General features: G+C 49.3%; 1 protein-coding gene across 3 annotated transcripts in view; it reads right to left on the reverse strand.

Annotated features, from left to right (window-relative positions):
• Positions 1 to 7972, reverse strand: part of ZDHHC18 (zinc finger DHHC-type palmitoyltransferase 18) — a 28681-nt gene extending 20709 nt beyond the window's left edge. For 2 of the 3 annotated variants that reach the window (XM_053898773.1, XM_053898774.1), the window contains exons 1-2: positions 7535 to 7971; positions 3144 to 3304 (exon numbers count right to left, since the gene is read on the reverse strand). In XM_053898773.1, the coding sequence (XP_053754748.1) occupies positions 3144 to 3304; positions 7535 to 7857 (484 nt within the window). In that variant the 5' untranslated portion in view covers positions 7858 to 7971. Of the gene's footprint in view, positions 1 to 3143; positions 3305 to 7534 lie in introns of all 3 variants that reach the window. The other variant, XM_053898772.1, reaches the window with a different exon arrangement.
• Between the last annotated feature and the right edge of the window lie 12259 nt (positions 7973 to 20231).

Raw genomic sequence — 20231 nt, forward strand, 5'->3', positions numbered from 1 at the left:
CGGTGAGCATCAGTTCATGTTTATGTGGACAGCACCATCCACCTCAAAGTAGGTCTCCAACCTTCTGGAAAAGGCTCAGTGACCTTTGTCCTTTTCAAGAAAATATATTTCACCCTGATTAGAAACCTCCTGGCCACACCCTCAAATTTGGCTCCTGTTCAAGTTTCAGAGTTCAGAGGCCTCAAAGATGTCACTTTCCAGGCTTAGCAGCTGTTCCCAAAGGAAAGTCTCTAACCCTGACATTTAGGGTCCCGTGGGACTAACTCCACCCCATTCTCCAACCAGAATTTCTCTAATTCTCTGAAGTATTGCTCCTTTTCCAGCCAATATGGCCTGCTCAGGGTTCCATGCCTGTCCCTGCTCCTTCCCACTCTGTTCTCTCCTCCTCTGTTCCATCTGCCTGGAGGCTCCCTTCACACATATTCCTGGGCTTGAACTCTACCCAAACTTTAAGCTTTGGCTCAAGGCACCTCTCCATGAAGCTTCCCCATATCCTCCAGGCAGAAGATACTCCTGTTTCTCTGATCCACTTCCAAAGCCTGATCTCACCTGTAGCAGCTGGTTAGGCCTTCTACCTGGGACTGAGCTAGCCTGGAAACCATCGGAAGGCAGGGTTCACATCGGATTCATTTTTGGCCTCCCACCTCCTCCCCTGTAGTCAGGAGCCAGCATATAGAATTAACACATAAACGATTAAACCGTAATGCCTAACTGGGAGAAGTTCCAACTGTCTCTCCATCAGTCACCTAGGGACATCAAGGAGGGCCTCCACAGAGGCTCAGCCATTCAGCCAATATCCCTGGACCCTCCACTTGGCAGCCTAGGTAAACAAGACCTCACTGTCCAGGAAAGGCTGCCGGGCCTGCCCAACAATTCTGTAACCACCACCATGCAGCACAGGGCCAAGAAAGGAAGGACACGGAGCTCTTGGAAGGTGTCACGGAAGGTCTGGCCCAACTGGGGTCATGAAGGCTTCTCAGAGGACGGAATACCTGGGTTGAGACATAAGAATAAAGATAGTGCGGCCGCAGAAGATGGGGAATTGCATCCCTGTGGCCATCTCAGAAAAGAAAGCGAGGCATTTGGGAATCAAGGCACACAACAGTCCCTCTCCACACCTCCACTCCCTGGCCACGTGATCCCCCTGCCTCAGTTTCTGCATCGGCACAGACGGGCCACTGAGAGGATCTGTGGGGATAATGGATGGAAAACACTCACTACACGCAGCCAAGCGGTCCCCAAACATGGGGGATTACAGTTGTCATTATTGCCCACACAACTCACAGGAGGCCAGAGGATTCCAGGGGGCCAGATCCCCAAGCTCAGGCTGGACTGGACAATAATCCTGCCTCACGATTAGCCCTGAGTTGGAGGCAGGAGAAATGGGTTGCCACAGAGCCTCCCCTGTTGCCAGGTGGACCGCCCAGGTCAGACTGCAGAAATCTGAAGGAGCAGAGTTGAGTCTAAGAGGCCGAGTGGTGAGTGGCCCAGTGGGGCAAGGGGGAAGGAAGCTGGATGCAGGCAGAGGAAGACAGCAATCGAGGGCGTGGCCGAAGACAGGCCTGGGCAGAGGGATGAGCCGAAGAACGAAGAGCAAGAGAACATCCTCACCCTTCCTGCCCACCCTCCCGAGCTGTGCCAGAGAAGCAGTGAAATGACTCCCAGTGATGGATGCAGCAGCTCTGACATTAACAGGCCACCGGGTCTGTTCAAGGCCAGTCAGACGTTTAAAAGCCTGTCTGAAAGCCACCCTGTGAGGGGAAGGAGCCAACCACAGACCGGAAACCGGTGTGCAAAGAGCCACGTCACTTCTCCCCAGGAAGGAGCGAGGGTGCAGCAAGCTCAGATTAAGGCCCAGCACCCAGCCTCCCAGGGGGACCCACACAGTGGTCTGGGAGGAATCAAGGGCTATCTGCGGTGCCTTGGGAGCACAGGTTCTTTCTGGCCACAATGGCCTTCCTGCTGTTCCTTACACATACCAAGCTTGGGGCGCCTGGGAGGCTCAGTTGGTTAAGTATCTGATTCTTGATTTCGGCTCGGGTCGTGATCTCACGGTTCGTGGCATTAAGCCCCGCGTCGGGCTCTATGCTGACGATGTCAAGCCTGCTTGGGATTCTCACTCGCTCTCTTTCTGCCCCTCCCCTGCTCATGCTCTCTCTCTCTCTCTCTCAAAATAAATAAATAAACATTAAAAGCCAACAAACATACCAGCTTGTTCACCACTCCAGGCTTTTGCTTTTACTGTTTCCAGACTGTGCGTTACTGGCTCCATCACACCATTCAGAGCTCCTCTCAAGTACACCTCCTCCTACAGGCTTTCCCAGATCACCTACTCTAAACTCCCCACTCCCCACACCTACTGTGCTTTTCCCCTAGAAGCCTACAGAGTTCAATCCCTTGTCTCTTCAGGTCTTTGCTTCTTTGCTCAGAAGTCACCTCCTTCACAAAGTGTTCCCTGACCACCCAGTTTAAAATCATACACCCTTCCCCCCTCCAGCTCTTACCCTCCCTCCCTACTTTACTCTCCCCTGACGTCCTAGATATTTGTTAACTGTCTTTCTCCTCCCACTGGAACATCAGCTCCGAGAGCGCAGGGGATTACTGTCCTATTTGTTCACTACTGTATCGTCAGCATCTAGAAAAGGGTCGGGCACATAATAGGGGTTCGACAAATGATGAGTGAATAAGTGTATATGAATGTTTAAGAGCAGGGCCTCTGGTCAGACTGTATGAGATCTCAGTCCAGCTCTTCCACTTCCTGTATGATCTTGGACCACTTACTTTACTCCTCTGAGACTTAATTTAATCAGCAAAAGGAAAGCAACAACAGTCCTGGTCTCATAGGATTATTGGGGGATTAAATAAGATCATGCATGTAAAGAGGTGAAGACACTGCCTGACCCCCAGCGAGCACTCAGTACTAAGCTGACGGCCTTGGTAGGCTTCGTCGGCTAGCATTTCTTACTTGCTCCTCTGTTCCCTTGTTTATCATGCGTTTCCACCCCAGGGTCAGCTCCAGCCTGCCTCACTCACTACTGTGCCCTCAGTTCCTGGCAAGGTGTGGGAAGAGAAAATCGGGCCTCCTCTCAAACCAAGGAATGTGGAGCCGGGAGACGCAGCTTCAGCTGGAGTAGGAGCCTCACCGATTTGTTTCTCTAGAGCGGCTGCCTCACAGACGGTGGCCCGGGGCAGGATCCCAGGGTCGGTGAAGCTGGTCTGCAGCAGGCAGCTCATGACGAAGAAGAAGAGGATGGCAGCGATGATGGGGATGGCGAGGGTCAGCTGGCGGGCCAGGAAGGGACAGCTAGAGAGAGAGAGGGAGAGAGAGATGAGCAGATACCCCAAGGGCTCCCTGGAACACAGGGCTACAGCACTAGACACGTGTCATGCCATCAACACCACTCCGCATTCTGGCATACAGCCTTTCCCTGAGGAAGAGGGACAGCTCCTAGGTGAGCGCAGCCACTCCTCCAAGAGTGCCTGGAGCAGACATCACTAATTGATCTTTGCACTTTCCCTCTGAGCCAGCAGCAGACATGATCAATAGAGCCCAGAACTTTTTTTTTTTTTTTTTTTTTTTTTAAATGAGCTAAGGAGAGAGGTCTAGATCCCAGCACTCTTAACCCCGGCACTTAGCTGCAGCTTCAGAATCCTTCTAAACACAGAGCTTCAGGCAGCCGCTACCAATGAACTAGGTAGTCACTTGAGTTGACCGTCCACGACAATGTTCACTTATTCATTCATTCAGTTACTCCACAAATATTTAGCGAGGTCTCACATATGCCAGGCAATACCATCAACAAACAGCAGGAATAATGGCAGTGAATAAGAGTGTTGTTTCTCCACCTGTCATGAGGCTGCGGTCTAGTGGGGAAAAGACAGGTAAACAGAGAGAGAAGTGCTACACAGGGCTTTGTGTGCTAACATGGGAGAGAGGAAAACAGCAGAACAGTCAGGAATATCTGGCTGGAGGAGATAATGTCTAAGCTAAAATCTGAAGAATAAGTAGGGGTTAGCCACGTGCAGGGGGTTAGGGGAAGAGCACGGTCTATGCACTGCCACTGTCATCCCAGGGCTGGCATCCCAAGCCCATGCTTTCAGGTCCCCGACCCCAGTTGGTTTGGAGGACAGCCTGTGCTCAGGCTGACCCTGAGGCCTGCCCAAACTATTAACCGCTGTCCTACGCTGCCTTCCCTCCCAGAGCTAGAGTGGCACCTGATGGGGTGAGGAGCTGCTACTTGGGAAATGACAGGCTGCTGGGAGGCCAGAATCAGAAGAGGCTCCAGGAGCTGGCACAGTTACAGAAAGCAAACCTGTGGACACATACTCTGTTTCCACAGCCTCTACTCCCAGAAGCTCTGGCTTCCAGAGAGGCCCTTCCCTTGAAGAGCAAAGACTGCCAGGTCCAACGGCTCCAACTGGACCACATTCCGCCCCAAACATCTCAGTGGTCCCTGGGTTCAAGACTCAAAGCTGGGCCCTCTGTGTCACCCACATGCCAATCAACCAGTTCATGTATCACCAGACTTTTGGGGGGACGGAGATGAAGTCTGAGACTCGTAGAGCACTCAGAAACACCAAGTGCTAGCTCCCTGATTTTACAGAGGGGGGCTCTGAGGCCCACAGCCACATTCAAGGTCACCCTGTCAGCCAAAGACAGGACTGGGGCCTCCGGGCCCTCATCAGGTACTCTCTCTGTTCATTCAACAAATATTTACCGTACTGAATGCCTACTACCCACCAGGCCCAGTTCTAGGCACCAAAGACAAAACAGTGTGGAGAACGAAGCCCTTCTGTGGCGAAGAGACAGGCAACAAACTAGCAGAAAGTATAGGCATAGTATGTTCAGATGGTGGCAAGTGCTTCCAGAAAACAAGTAGTCCGGGAAGAGGGGATAGGAGGGAGGGGAGTGGTTTGTTCACTTATAGGGGCAGTTAGGGAAGGAGGGAAAAAAAGTGAAGGAGTGAGCCATGAGACTCTCTAAAGGAAGGGTATTCCAAATGGTGCAAAGGCCCTGAGGCAGGAATATGCAAAGAGGCCAATGTGCCTGGAGGAGGACGCACAGGGGGATAGTGGGGGGAGATGGACGGAGAGGAAGACTTTGGTTCTTATCCCAGAAAGCCAGAGAGAACTCCAGGGGGAGCCTGGGATCTGACTTAGAATTAAAGGGGCACTCTGGCCTCCATGTGGGGTGGGAAGTGGGGCAGAAGCCAGATACCCTGCTGAGAGCCCTGTGCAATAATTTACCCAACCAAACAATGAAGCAAAACCATTCTCAGCAGGAAAAGCCCTAGAGAGCCACTCTACCTTTTTCCAGCGCAATGGAAGAGTGTGAGCTCACTCACTCTCCAGCGTTCCCACACCCTGGGTCCCTACTGAGGTAACACCCCAGTCTAGACCCAGGGGAGGTCTGAGCCCAAACCCCAAACCCTCCTGCCAACTCCACCAGCCCAAGTGAATTAGGGCAGAGACAAGGCAAGATGATTCACAAGCCCTCCCTGAACCCAGAAGTCCTCTTTTCTCCCTTCTCTGGGGGACAAATCTGTCATCAGTCAAGATACCCACGCAGCCCAGAGAAGATCCTGCTTCTGAACTAACCGAATCCCACGCCTCAGTGTCACAGGACTGGGGGCGGGGGGGGGGGGGGGGGGGGGGGCGGTCAACTTCCTCCTGCTCAGGTTGCAGCCCTGGAGGTACTGGAAAAGGAACTTTCAAAACACTCATGCGGGTCGGGTCGGGTCGGGTCAGCTCAGCAAGGTGGATCTGAAACTCAGCCCAAGGAACACACTGGAGGCTGGGGGCTCCCCAGAGCTCCTGCGTGTTATATTTTCCTGGAACTTTTCATCCACCCTGACTCAGAAAGGAAGGGTGAAAGGGAGAAGCTAATTTGTAGGAAGTCCTCACCTTGCTTCAAGGGGAAACCCAAGGTTGCAGATACATGATCTGGCAGCTGGAGAGGGTACCTGGGGGTGGCGTCTTTGTGGCAGCCTTAGCACGGCCACAGGCCCTTAGGACGTGTTTTATGGTGAAGAAAACAGCTAATAACAGCAGCCAGCATTAAGTGCTTGTTACTGGTTAAAACCTTACGCACATGACATAGTGCCACCCTCATGACAACCTATTATAAACCCCATTTTATAGATGACGAAAGTAGGGCTCCAAGGTGAAGGGACTATCCCAGAGTCACGCGGATAGTGTGTGGTGGGGCTGGGATTTGAACCAGGTCTGTTGGCTCCAGAGATGGAGTTCTTAACCACACCGCACAATTAAGCAAGACCACAAAGGATGGGGGAGAACCCGGAGGGGAAGCTGTGTGGGTGAGTGTGAGTGTGTGTGCAAGGGATCACACAGCAGGCGGCTCAAGCTAGAGACCAAAGGTGGAGTGCAAAACTTCTGGGAAGTGACAAGCATTCCTCCTCCAACCAGAAAAGGGAGCTACTGTGTGGGCCTACCCTGGGTCACCGGGGATGTAAAGAGGTCAAAACCCCACAGGGGCAAACAGGACCTATCACACCAAAGCACTGTGGACTCTCTTGAAAAATAACAAGGCACTGCAGCTGTTCCTGCCATGGGACAGGCCAGAGGTTTGCTCCAGAATGGTGAGAATGCAAAGAAAGCCAGGGGTACATGGGGTGGGGGGCAGGGACCTGCCGGAGTCAGAGGGAAGGACTAGAACCACTGGGGAAACTAAGGAAGGTACTGGAGAGGGAAGGGAGGCCTAAGAGGCCCAAAGCAGTCTGGGAAGATTGCCTGAGGGCCTAGAGGGAGAATGACTGAGGTGAAAGGAAGGGGGAAGGGTCTGAGAGTAAGAGATGACAGGGGACCCCAGAAGGGACCCTGGTGGGACACGGAGGCAGCTGGGAGAATTGTGATGGGTAGTATAAAGCCAAAGGACACAGAAAAGATTCAGAAGTTGTCTGGAAGGGATATAAAGCAAAGATGCCTCAAGGGGTCAGAAAGAAGCAGGGGCTGGCCAAGAGATGGTCCAGCAGAGAGGTGAGGGCCAGGGGATCCGGGAGGCCTGAGCCAGGTTCTGAGAGGGAAGAGAGGATGGGTCGGTGCAGGGACTGGCAAGTATGGGGCTCCTGGCAGGGGCTGGCAAAGGCAGGGTGCCAGGGAAAGGCAGGGAGGGACAGGAGACAGGCCAGAGGATGGGGCGATGGGGCCCCGTGTGGATGGAGCATCCAGATGGGCGAGGGAGGAAGGACAGTAGGGATGGGGTTGGGGCGGTGGGTGGTGAGGGCCAGGGAGGGCCTATGAGAGACACGCGAGGGGACTGGAAAGGCCTGGGGGCAGATCCTGAGCGGGCGAGGACGCAGGCCCGGGAGGAGCAGGGAGGAGAGAGTGCCTGGCAGGTGCAGGGAAGGGTGGAGCGCCCGAGGAGGTCGGAGTGGACCGGGCGCCCAGCGGGAGACCAGAAGGGCGGGAGTGCTCGCCGAGGAGCCGGGCGGGCGGAGTGCGCGGCAGGGGGCGGAGGGGACCGGAGGGATGGGGGCGCCCGAGGGGGCGGGGCCGGGGGCACCGCGGGACTCACTCGAAGACGAAGAAGAGGATGGTGGTGGTGAGGATGAGCAGCAGCGTGAGTGCGAAGACGCCGCCGTGGCCGGCCAGCATGAGGCGGCCGCCGCAGTAGAAGCGGTTGCGGCCCGGGAACACCTCCCACTTGCGCCGCGGGCGGCGGCCGATGCTCCCGCTGCCGCTGCCGCTGCCGCTGCCGCTCCAGCGCGGCGCGCTGGCGGGCGGCGGGGGCCCGGGGCCGGGGCCGGGGGGCGCGGCTGGACCAGGGCGGCGCGCCCCAGGGGAGGCGGGCGGCGGGGCGGCCCCGGGGCTGATCTGCTGGTACTCGCAGTCCTTCATGCGGCCGGCCGCGGGCCTCGGCTCCGCGCCCCACGGGCCGGCCGGGCCGCAGCGGGACCGGGGCCGAGCAGCGGAGGTGGTAGTGGCGGTGGCGGCGGCGGCGCGCGCGCGCGCGCGCGCGCCCGGCGCTCGCTTGCTGGGGGCGGCCCTGCCGCCGCCCCGCCCCCGCCCCCGCCCCGCGCGGCCTCCCGCCGCAGCGCCCCCTCCGCCTGGGCCCGGGATGGCGCTCGCGTCCCGCGGCCGGCCCCGGCCCCGCTGCGCACCCTGAGCCGCGGCGGTCCCCTCTGCAAGATGACGGGGCAGCAGATGCGCGCTCCCGGGCGCCCTCTGTTCCCTTGCAATGAAATCATTTCTTGGGTGTCCCCTGTGTGCCAGGCACCTTGCCAAGCGCCGAGATTCGAGTGGTGGACTTCTTGATCTACTTCTGGCAATCTGTAATTCCAGGGCCAGGCTTCACCCATCTCTGAGGTCTGACTGGATAGGTATTGGGGGGGGGGGGGGGGGGGTAGGGCGTGGGGACTGGCAGGGGAGGGCGTGGGGACACAATCTGCTTTGAAACCCAGGGGCCTGTTAACGACTGTCTTGGAGTTCACAATGCCCAGTGGGCGTGTGTGGCACATCCTGACCTTCCCTCACCCAGATCTGTGATCTGGACCCAGACCAAGGGTTATCTAGATATCTGGGTTGATGTAGAGTTGATGCCACAGGCCTCAGTATTTTTCAAGAATTTTGGGTGTGTTTGCTTTCCAAATGGCTGTGTAACAAATTATCGCAAATTTAGTGGCTTAAAACAATACACATTATTATCTCATACATTCCAGGTCTGGAGCCCCAACCCAGTCAGTTGAATCCTTTGCTCTGAGTCTCAGAAGGCTGCAGTCAAGGTATCAGCAAGGCTGCATCCTCATCTGGAGACTCAACTGGGGAAGAATCCACTTGCAAGCCCACTCAAGTTTTGTTGGCAGAACTTATTTCCTTAGACTCAGTGACTCAGGGCCTGAGATTTTTGCTGGCTGTCAGCTGAAGGCTTCCCTCAGGTTCCAGAGGCCATCTGCAGTTCCTAGAGATTCCCACAGTTCCTTGCCATGTGGGTTTCTCCAACATGGCTGCTTATTTCATCAGGCCCACAAGGAGAGTCTGACTCCAGTGTGCTAAGTCAGAGTTTCACATAATGTAACTTATTATGTATGTAGCAGGAATGACGTCGCGTCACCTTTGCCATATTCTATAGGTGAGAAGAAAGTCACAGGTCCCACTCGAACTCAAAAAGAGAGAATCACAAAAAAAAATGTGAATAGCAGGAGGCAGGAATCACTAGGGGTTACCTTAGGGTCTGTCCACAACACTGGAGTTACTGGAAAACCTAAGGAAAAGTATAGGAAAAGGGAGAGCTGGAGACGAGCATAGGAGAGAGTAAAAAAGAAAGTCAATGGGGCGCCTGGGTGGCGCAGTCGGTTAAGCGTCCGACTTCAGCCAGGTCACGATCTCGCGGTCCGTGAGTTCGAGCCCCGCGTCGGGCTCTGGGCTGATGGCTCGGAGCCTGGAGCCTGTTTCCGATTCTGTGTCTCCCTCTCTCTCTGCCCCTTCCCCGTTCATGCTCTGTCTCTCTCTGTCCCAAAAATAAATAAAAAACGTTGAAAAAAAAAATTAATAAAAAAAAAAAAAAAAAAAGAAAGTCAAAATACACGATGCAGAGGGGTGGAAAGGTAACAACAGTGACCTCAAGGATCACTAATTGTTACACATGCCAGAGGCTGCCCAGCCATGCCTTTGGTGCCAAAGATCCTGGGTCTGATGAGCCCCACCTTGGAGTGAACCATGTTGTGGGCTTCTTCCCCTCTTGCTCCTTGGCTGTAGAACAAAGTTAAAAACCGGACATACTGGTTTCAGTAAAGAGTCCTGCTGTCCCACCCAACTGGGTTCTTTTGCAGCCCTACACCTTTGCTTGCTCCTTGTCACTTTCCAGAAACTCAAACTATCCTGCTTGATTTCAGCTTTCCTCCTCTCTACCTCATAATCTCCCCATTTGCATGGATCCTTTCCTCTCGTCTTAAAGATGTGGGCTTCCTTCTGCCCATGGCCAGGCCTCCACTCATGTCCACTCATGTCGCTCTCCGTTCATACAGACTGCAAACACACACTCTATTCTCCTCTATCAATTAAAAGGCAAAATGAAACTAAAATATCAATAACAGAAACAGCATTCCCTCCTCGTTCTAGAGTCAGGTTTATCTTTTTCTCTCTCATTTAAAGAGCAGCTACCACTTGCATACCACCCATTCATTTGACTTTTTTCAGTTTAGCCTCTGTTGACATCACTCCTCTAAAACCTCTATCTTGGGGCACCTGGCTGGGTCAGTCCATACAGCATGCGACTCTTGGTCTTTGGGTTGTAAGTTCAAGCCCCACACTGGGTGTAGAGATTACTTAAAAATAAAATCTAAGGGGCGCCTGGGTGGCTCAGTCGGTTAAGCATCTGACTTTGGCTCAGGCCATGATCTCGTGGTTTGTGGGTTCAAGCCCCGCATCAGGCTCTGCACTACAGTGCCGGAGCCTGCTTGGGATTCTCTCTCCCTCCCCTGCTCTCTCTCAAAATAAATAAATAAACTTTAAAAAAAAAAACCCTTCTATCTTAAATGTCACTAATGACCCATTTAGTGTGGCATAAACTACTCATTCTCACCAATACCCACAGTTCCCAGCCTCTCTTACAGATGGGTGTGGCCAAGTGACTGAATTCTAGCTAATGGAATGTGAGTGGAAGTGACAAGCTGTCTCACAGAAGTCCCAAGTGCTGATCTTTGCTCCCTTCCCATCTGCTAGTAGAATGGAGGAGACTCTGAGAGTCAAACTAGATGTCCTCATTCCAAGTTTCAGGGTCCCAGTCCTTCTCAATCACCAGAAAGATTTAATAAGACTGAATTCAACTGATGTAATTGTGCAACATGCACAATATTTTTTTTATGTTTTATTTATTTTTTGACAGACAGACAGACAGACAGACAGGGCATGAGTGGGGTAAGGGCAGAGAGAGAGGGAGACCCAGAATTCAAAGCAGGCTCCAGGCTCTGAGTTGTCAGCACAGAGCCCGATGCGGGGCCTGAACTCACAGACTGCGAGATCATGACCTGAGCTGAAGTCAGACGCTCAACCGACTGAGCCACCCAGGCGCCCCAACATGCACAATATTTTGCTTTATTTGTAGCAGATAAGTCTGGGGGCTAGAAGAAATAAGACATTGTTTTATGGTTATCCTGGAAACTCTGATTCTCTGACTGTGACTTAGACGGAGAGTTTAAAGATCCAACCTTGTCATTTTCTTTCTGCAAGAACTCTGATGCATTCAGAAGCATTCCTGTAGTCATCATCACTGCCATAACAGTCAAGTGCAACAATCACTTGGGCCCCCAAGGCACTTGCTTTAGTTGGCACTCCGTCACAAATAACCACAGGTGATAATTTGATTAATCATGATGCCACAGCACGCGGTGGATTCGTCCCATTGTGTTTCCCATCGGCAAGGAGCTCAGCACCCTGAAATCCAAGGACACAACCAAACCAGATCCCTATTCCTGTCTTTTGAGATTTTCTGGGACTCCCCCTGAGTACCAATTTCTGTATCAGTCAGGGTCCAGCCAATGAGACAGAACCATACCAGTCATTGCATAGAGGGGATTTAGTATAAAGAACATTTGGAACCGTTAACCAGGTATAAAGCTGTAGCTAAATAACTGGAAGTTATTAAACACAACTTAAAACCTTTTTTTTTTTTTTTTTTTTTTAAATTTTTTTTTTTTTTTTTTTTTTTTTTTTTGGGACAGAGAGTGACAGAGCATGAACGGGGGAGGGGCAGAGAGAGAGGGAGACACAGAATCGGAAACAGGCTCCAGGCTCCGAGCCATCAGCCCAGAGCCTGATGCGGGGCTCGAACTCACGGACCGCGAGATCGTGACCTGGCTGAAGTCGGACGCTTAACCGACTGCGCCACCCAGGCGCCCCTAAAACCATTTTTTTAATGTTTGTTTATTTTTGAGATAGAGAGAGCATGAGCAGGGGAGTGGCAGAGAGGAGACACAGGATTCAAAGCAGGCTCCAGGCTGTGAGCTGTCAGCACAGAGCCGGATGCGGGGCTCTGGGCGCTCAAACTCATGGACCGCGAGATCATGACCTGAGCCGAAGTCCGACGCTCAATGGACTGAGCCACCCAGGTGCCCCTAAAGACAACTTTAAAGTTGTAAAAAGACAACCCTGAGAGATCACGGAGGCGGCAACAGCAGGAGGCATCTATAGCTCGTAGGGCTAGGAGAACAAAGGGGAGCATTTGGAATCACTCAAACTTAGCAACTGAGAAGAGGGGCTCCACAGGGCTGACACTCAGACCCCTGTGTCTAATGCTGGTGTCTGGTGTCTCCGCGCATGGAGGAGGGACCAACACCGCTGAGGAAGGAGTGCCACCTGGCTGGCGCTGGTGTCTCTGACTGGGACACCGTGAAGCTGGTTCTGAAATCGTTGGAAAAAATCTGCAAAGTGGATTCAGCTGCTGCTACGGGAAGGCACTGCTGCCACCCAGGTGAAGGGGCGTCGCTACAGTGACCTCACAGGAAAAGGAAGCACACAGGAGGGCGCTTCTCTTCCTCCTCTGGACTCACTGGCTCCCTCTAGTGGCCCTTATTGGCACAGCCAAATACAGAGCCCGCTGACAGAGCAGAAATGTGATTTGCAGAGCCCCGGCTCCCCGATCTCATAATAGAAAGCAGAGGGTGGGTTTAGAGCTGCGAGACAGCAACTCGCTAACTAGTCCGAGCGCTTTTATAAAGTATTAGAAGAAAGAGGTGAAGTTAGGTGAGAATTAGCTGGTTTTCAAGCAGAGATGGAAGGGAAATAGAGACAGTCCAGAGGTAATGGCACTTTCAGAGTCAGAAAAGCTGACTGCGTTTAGACAGTAAGTAGTAGAAGACTGAAAAGGGTCTTGAAAGACGTGAGCACCCGTAAGGCAAGTATCAGCCGAAGAGTGTGGACTTCCCAATTATTATTTCACGTGACTTTGGTGTAGCCACCATTACATTAAGCATGAGGCAAGGGGTGATGAAGCAAATAAATAGATTAGCTTGAGAATTCTGTCTACGAAAGAACTTGAGGGTGGTTAGTGTCACATGGATATGACTAGAAGCAAATAGAACAGAAACTTTGTATTGTAAACGTTGTATTAATTTTGTATGTCAATTTGACTAGGCCACCGTATGCAGATATTTGGTCAAATATTATTCTAAATGTTTCTGTGAAGGTATTTTTAAGGTGAGTTTAACATTTTTAAAGTTTATTTATTTATTTTTGAGAGAGAGAAAGAGTGGTGGAGGGGCAGAGAGAGAATCCCAAGCAGGCTCCACACTGTCAGCGTAGAGCCCAACACAGGGCTCGAACTCATGAGCTGTGAGATCATGACCTGAGCCAAAATCAAGAGCCAGATGCTTAACCAACTGAGCCACCCAGGATTAGGCTCAGAAATGTTATATTCTTAATATTTTTAAGAATATATTTTTAAAGTAATCACTACACCAATGTGGGCTTGAACCCATGACCCCGAGATCAAGAGTCACCTGGGGCGCCTGGGTGGCTCAGTCGGTTAAGCGGCCGACTTCAGCTCAGGTCACGATCTCGCGGTCCGTGAGTTCAAGCCCCGCGTCGGGCTCTGGCCTGATGGCTCAGAGCCTGGAGCCTGCTTCTGATTCTGTGTCTCCCTCTCTCTCTGCCCCTCCCCCGTTCATGCTCTGTCTCTCTCTGTCTCAAAAATAAATAAAACGTTAAAAAAAAAAAAAAAAAAAAAGAGTCACCTGCTCGGCCAATTGAGCCAGCCAGACACCTCATAAGGTGAGATTAACATTTAACCAGCAGACTTTAGGGGCGCCTGGGTGACTCAGTCAGTTAAGCATCTGACTTCAGCTAGGGTCATGAATCTCACGTTTGGTGGGTTTGGGCCCCACAACGGGCTCTATGCTGACAGCTCAGAGCCTGGAGTCTGCTTCGGATTCTGTGTCTCCCTCTCTCTGCCTGTCCCCTGATCTCACTCTGTCTCTCTCTCTCTCTCTCTCTCAAAAATAAATAAACATTAAATAAATAGAGTTTAGTGAAGCAGATTATTCTCCATAAAGTAGGTGGGCCTCATTCAATCAGTTGAAGGCCTTAATAGAAAAAAGACTGACTTCCCCCAGTGAAGAGGGAATTCTGCCAGCAGACTGTCTTCAGATTTGAACTGCAACATCAACTCCTCCACGGTCTCTAGCTGCTGGCCTAACATGCAGATTTTGGATTTCCCAGCCTCACAATCATGAGCCAATTCTCTCCCTTGTACCCATCTATATGTACCCCGCATATGTACACTTAATATATCCCATTAGTTATGTTTCTCTGGAGAACTCTGACTTATATGCCAAAAAGGCTTTGTGGTAACTGTATTGCCAAAGAATCCATGAGACCAAATTTTAAAAAACCTTTGTCTGCCTAAAATTAGTATGAAATCTCAAGGGACCCTGAACAGTCAAAACAATTTTGATCAAGAATAAAATTGGAGGTCTCACATTTCCTGATTTCAAAATGTACTACAGGACACCTAGGTGGCTCAGTCGGTTGAGCATCCGACTTCAGCTCAGGTCATGATCTCACCGTTTGTGGGTTCAAGCCCCACATCAGGCTCTGTGCTGACAGCTCAGAGCCTGGAGCCTGTTTTGGATTCTGGGTCTCCCTCTCTCTTTGCTGCTCCCCAACTCATGCTCTGACTCTCTCACTCTCTCAAAAATAAAATAAACATAAAAAAATATTCAAAATGTGCTACAAAGCTACAGGAATCAAAACAGTATGGTACTGGCATAAAGAGAGACATATAGACCAATGGAATAAAATTAAAAGCCTGGAAGCAACTTTGCATAGAGGTACCTGAGTGACTCAGTCAGTTAAGTGTCCGACTCTTGATTTCAGCTCAGGTCATGATCTTATGGTTTGTGGGATCAAGCCTGGGATTCTCTTTCTCTCTCTCTCTCTCTCTCTCTCTCTGCCTTTCCTCTGCTCTCTCTCTCTCTCTCTCAAAATAAATTTTAAAAAACATTTTTAAAAAAGAAAAGAAAAAGAAATAACTTTGCATATATGGTCAAATGATTTCAACAAGGGCCCCAAGACCAGTCAATGGAGAAAAGACTGTCTTTTCAACACACGGTACTAGGAAAATTGGATATTCACACGCAAAAGAATGGAAGTTAGACTTTTCTCTCACACCACATACAAAAATTAACCCCAGACGGATCAAACACTTAAACATAAGAGCTAAAACCATAAAACTCTTAGAAGAAAACAAAGAGCAAAACTTCATGACATTGGATCTGGCAATGATTTCTTGCACATAACCTTGAAAGCATAGGCAACAAGAGAAAAATAGATAAAATTGGACTGCATCAAAATTAAAACTTTTGTGCATCAAAGGACACTATGAACAAAGCAATAAGGCAACCGGGCAACCTATGGAATGAGAGAAAATATTTGCAAATCATGTATCTGACTGGTATCCAAAATATCCAACAACTCAAAAACAACAAAAAACAAGCAACCTGATTTAAAAATGGGCAAAGGAGAGGTGCCTGGGTGGTTCAGTCGACTAAGCATCCGACTCTTGACTTCAGCTCAGGTCACCTCATGGTTTGTGGGATCAAGTCCCATGTCAGGCTCTGCACTGACAGCACAGAGCCTGCTTAGGAGTTTCTCTCTCCTTCTTTCTCTGCCTCTCCTCTGCTCATGCTCTCTCTCTCTCTCGCTCTCTCAAAATAAATAGACTTTCAAAATATGGGCAAAAGATCTGAATGTTTTTCCAAAGGTATACATTTCATGCACCAGTAAGCACATGAAAAGGTGTTCAACATCACTTATCATTAGGGAAATGCAAATCAAAACCACAATGAGACATCACCTCATACCCACTAGGATGGCTATTAGTTAAAACAAAACAAAATAGGGGCACCTGGCTGGCTCAGTTGGTAAAGCATGTGACTCTTAATCTCAGGGTTGTGAGTTCAAGCCCCACATTGGGCATGGAGCCTACTTTAAAAAATAAAATAAAACAAGTGTTGGTGAGAATGTGGACAAATTTGAAACATGTGCATTGCTAGTCGGAATGTAAAATGGTGTGACTCCTGTGGAAAACAGCATGACAGTTCCTCAAAAAATTAAACATAGAATTAGCATATCATCCAGCAATGCCAATGCTGGGTATATACCCAAAAGAATTGAAAGCAGGGACTTAAACAGACACTTGTCTACTAATATTCATAGCAGCATTATTCATTAATAGCCAAAAGGTGGAAGCAACCAAAATATCCATTGACAGATGCTCCATTGACAGATGCTTGGATAAGCAAAATGTGGTGTATTCATACAATGGAATATTATTCAGCCATAAAAAGGAAAATGTGACATAGGCTACATACAATACGGATGAACCTTGAAGGTATAATGAGAAGTGAAATAAGCTAGTCAAAAAGGGACAGATATTGTGAAGGAGTGGCCAGATTCACACAAAAGTAGAATGATGATTGTCAGAGGATGGGAGGGTAGAGGGAATGGGGGGTTACTGCTGAATGGGTATCAGGTTTTAGTTTGGAAAGATGAAAAAGTTCTGGAGCTGAATGGTGGTGATTGTTGGACGACAACGTGAATATACTAATGCCACTGAACTTTACACTTAAAAGCGGTTAAAATGCTAAGTTTTATGTTATGTATATTTTAACATATACATACCCATGAGTGCCCGTGAGTGCACACATGGGTGCCTCTGGCTGGCCGTGATTTAAAATAATTTTTTGGTCCCCATGCTTGCACCAGCAGGAAGTAGACTGTGAAACCTGCACATTCTCCAAGGAGCTCATACTGCCCAAAGCCCATCTCAGATGCGGCCCTAAATGATAATCAATGAGCCAGAGGGCACAGCCAGGAGGCCTGGAGAACAATGGACAAAGAAGTCCCTCCTGGAACAAATCAGTGTCTAATCAAGGAGTGTCTCCAGCCCCAGGGAAGAGGACTTTGATAATCTGACCAGTGGAGATTCAGAACTGCTTTGGATCAGAGACTGTGACACATCTTCAATTCTTTCCTTTTCTAAATAGGTATTTCTATGGACGTTATTCTTGCTCTGCCATTGGATGTTTTGCTTTTTCAGTTCATAAGGAACCAAATCAGAAGCAGACTGAGAGACTTGGAGCTGAATATAGTCACTAGATGGGATTTGGGGTTATCTCCCTTGGGAAGGGGTGTGTTCTCTCTGTGAGAAGAGCAAAAACAGGTATTTGGCTCCGAAAGACAGACTGAGGCAGACTGTGACACAAATATCTGTATTTTCTTCTTCCTAAACCCACATCCAGACTTTATTTCCCAGTAGGGTTCCCAGATTTAGCAAATAAAAATACAGGCTGCCTGGTTAAATTTGAATTTCAGATAAACAATGAAGAATTTCTTAGTAGAAGCATGTCCTGTGCGATGTTTGAAACCATAATTATACTGAAAAAAAAAATTTGTTTACCCAAAATTAAATTTTAACTGAACGTCCTGTATTTCATCTGGGAACCCTACTTCCCAACCTCCCTTGCAGTTAGATGCGGCCATGTGACTGAGTTCTAGCCAATGGTACGAAGTGCAAGTGATGTGCATCTCCTTTAGGCCTGGCCTCTTAAAACCTCTCTGAAAGCAGAGGACTCTGAGCATCTAGAGGGGGAGTCACAAAATGGTAGAAGCCTAGGTCCCAAACGACTGGGTAGAAGAGGCCTCCCTCTCCAAAGCTGCACAAGACTACGATGCAAACAAGAAAGGAGCTTGTATGATTAAGCCACTGAGTTTTAGTAGTTGTTTATTACAACAGTTAGTCTATCTTGAATAATATCCCTAATCCCTAAATCAATAACTTTTCCCATCCTTTCCTTAACAGTGGGTGATCTTAGTAACTATCTGTTTCTTCTTGAAACTTTCTCTTCCCTATTTTTTTTTCTAGTCCTTTGATGATGATGATGATGATGATGATGATGATGATAAATACCCACTGCTCATGAAGTTCTTACTATTGCCAGGTGCCGTGCTAGTGCTTTATCTAGTGTCTCATTTAATCCTCGTAACTACTCTGTGGGGTTGGTGCTATCACCCCCATTTTCAGGATGAGAAAACTGGCTTGGAGAAGTTGAATCACTTGCCCAAGGTCTTCTAGGCCCTCCTCCTCTATACTTTTCTGACAGTCTCATCCGAGATCATGGCTGCTGCTGTAATGATCATGTCTGTGTGGATGGCTCCCTGACCTCTCTCCTTGTCTCCAGTTCCACATTTCCTGGCGTATGAATGTGTTGAATGTGTTGTCATTGTAAACTCAGCAAGTCTGAAGTGCAGCTATTCATTTGTTGGACTGTTCTAAACACTTTTCATTTAGTTTCCACAACAACCCTATGAGACAGATATTATTCACATCTGTGAGGTAGATAGTGTTTCCATACTTCACAGGTGAGTAAACGGAGGCTCAGAGATTCAGTATCTGGCTCACATTTATGCGTCAGTACGCAGATCTCAATGACAATACCTCAGTTCCACTCAAGCTAAGCTTCTTCCAGTCCTGTTCCATGGCCTGCTTCCTATACTCATTCTCTGCCCTTAACTTTCAAATCCTTTCTGTCCTTCCAAGTCCAGCTCAAAGGTTATTTCCCCGCCAAGTCTGTTCAGGTATTACAAACTGGCAGGGATCACCACTTTGTGTGAATTTACAGAGGACTTAATCTGTACCTCACTTACCTTTTCCTAAGCATACAAGCAAAACTTTAACTCTTCCTTGGCATAAAAAGTTCAAGTAGAGAGGTACAGAGCAAGAAGTTTACGTGGCCCTTCAGTCTTCAGAATTTTCCAGTTTCTACCTTGATTAATGTTTCTGTGTATCTGCTAGCAACTCTGTTAGACAGTTATTTGAGGGCAGGACATATAGCAAATCACCTTTCGTCCCTAAAACAGGCATAATAAACAATTGTTGAAAGAATCCATCAATTTCAAATCCTTTGAGCTTGCACACACTACATTTTTAGACGAAGGTGAGAAGGTCTGTTCAAGAAAAGAAGTGATTTTTCCTCAAGGGGACTGGTAAAGACATGTCAAACACTCCCTCTCCTCCCACCTTCATTAAAGAACAAAAAAGCATCTACTTCTTAGGTGTATGGAGCGTCTGGTTTCTGTTTTAGCTGGGTCTCAGAAGGAAATGACTTTTCTCTGAAATTGTAGACGCCCAACCCAGCTGCAGCATTGTTAGACCTTAGGGTAAACAGGAAGCTTCCTGCCTTGGGCCCTTCATGTCCCTCTCCCAGACTATTAAAGACTGTTAATAGGATGGTAAAAGGACAGCTGCTGGCCATAAAATCAGCCCATTCCTTAGATCCTTGGAGAATAGCAACTAGATCCCTCCAAGGTCAGAGAGAAAACTGTGTCCGTCTCCAGGTCACATACCAGGTGTGTCCACCTAGCTGGGGTCCTCAGTTATCTCCTCTATGATCAAATGTAACCATTAAGGCCTTTGCAGAACACCAAGAGTTCGATTCCTCGGTATTAGTTGAGAAGGTGGGATTTCCATTTACAAATGGAAAGGGTTTCTGGTCCTTGAAAGAATTTGTGTCTGCAAGCATCATGTCCTGTTCACCCCCAAAAAAGAGGTAAAGAGGAGAATCCATGAAAACAAAGCATCTAGTGCTCCTACCTCTGCGGTACAGAGCTGAAATAGGACCTCAAGTCTTCCTGCACACGGGGTGGATTTGCAGCTGTTGGTGAGGAAGGAGGGAATGGTTTCTGCCAACTGGAGGGACACTAGGGCAGGGGTTATCCTCTTTTGCCAAGAAGGGCACTCGGGTGTCTTGGCAGAAGGCAGAGGGCTGCCCCAATCTGTGTGTACATTTTCAGAAGCATTTGACTCTGGACCAAATGCTCTCAGCTGTGCTAAAGCTGGGGCAATGGATGGGAAATGCTTATTGGCCAGGCTGACTAGAAGCTCCAACAGAGGGTGTTGGGGCTCAGCCAGGAGCTTCCCTTCAGCTGGCAAGTTTAGCTTTCTGTCATGGTCAGAGGGAGCATGTCAAAATTCCAATTCTCAGTGCTCTCCAGAAGCTATGATTACCCATCTATTTTGAAATTTCTGCTTGTTGGAATTTTTAGCTCAAACAGGGATCGAGTGGTGACGATACAGAGCCTCTTACCTGGCTCAAAGAATGAGCAAAAATAGCTGAGGAGGGGTCAATGCTCTTACCACCAGTACAGTGATGGGCTCATAACCAAATGGGAGCCAGAAAGATACCATTTCGTTCAACCTTGTACTTACTCACAATCTT

The sequence above is a fragment of the Panthera pardus genome, unplaced genomic scaffold (genome assembly GCF_024362965.1).
Source record: "Panthera pardus isolate Hobbes unplaced genomic scaffold, ASM2436296v1 HiC_scaffold_11, whole genome shotgun sequence".
Lineage (NCBI taxonomy): Eukaryota > Metazoa > Chordata > Mammalia > Carnivora > Felidae > Panthera > Panthera pardus.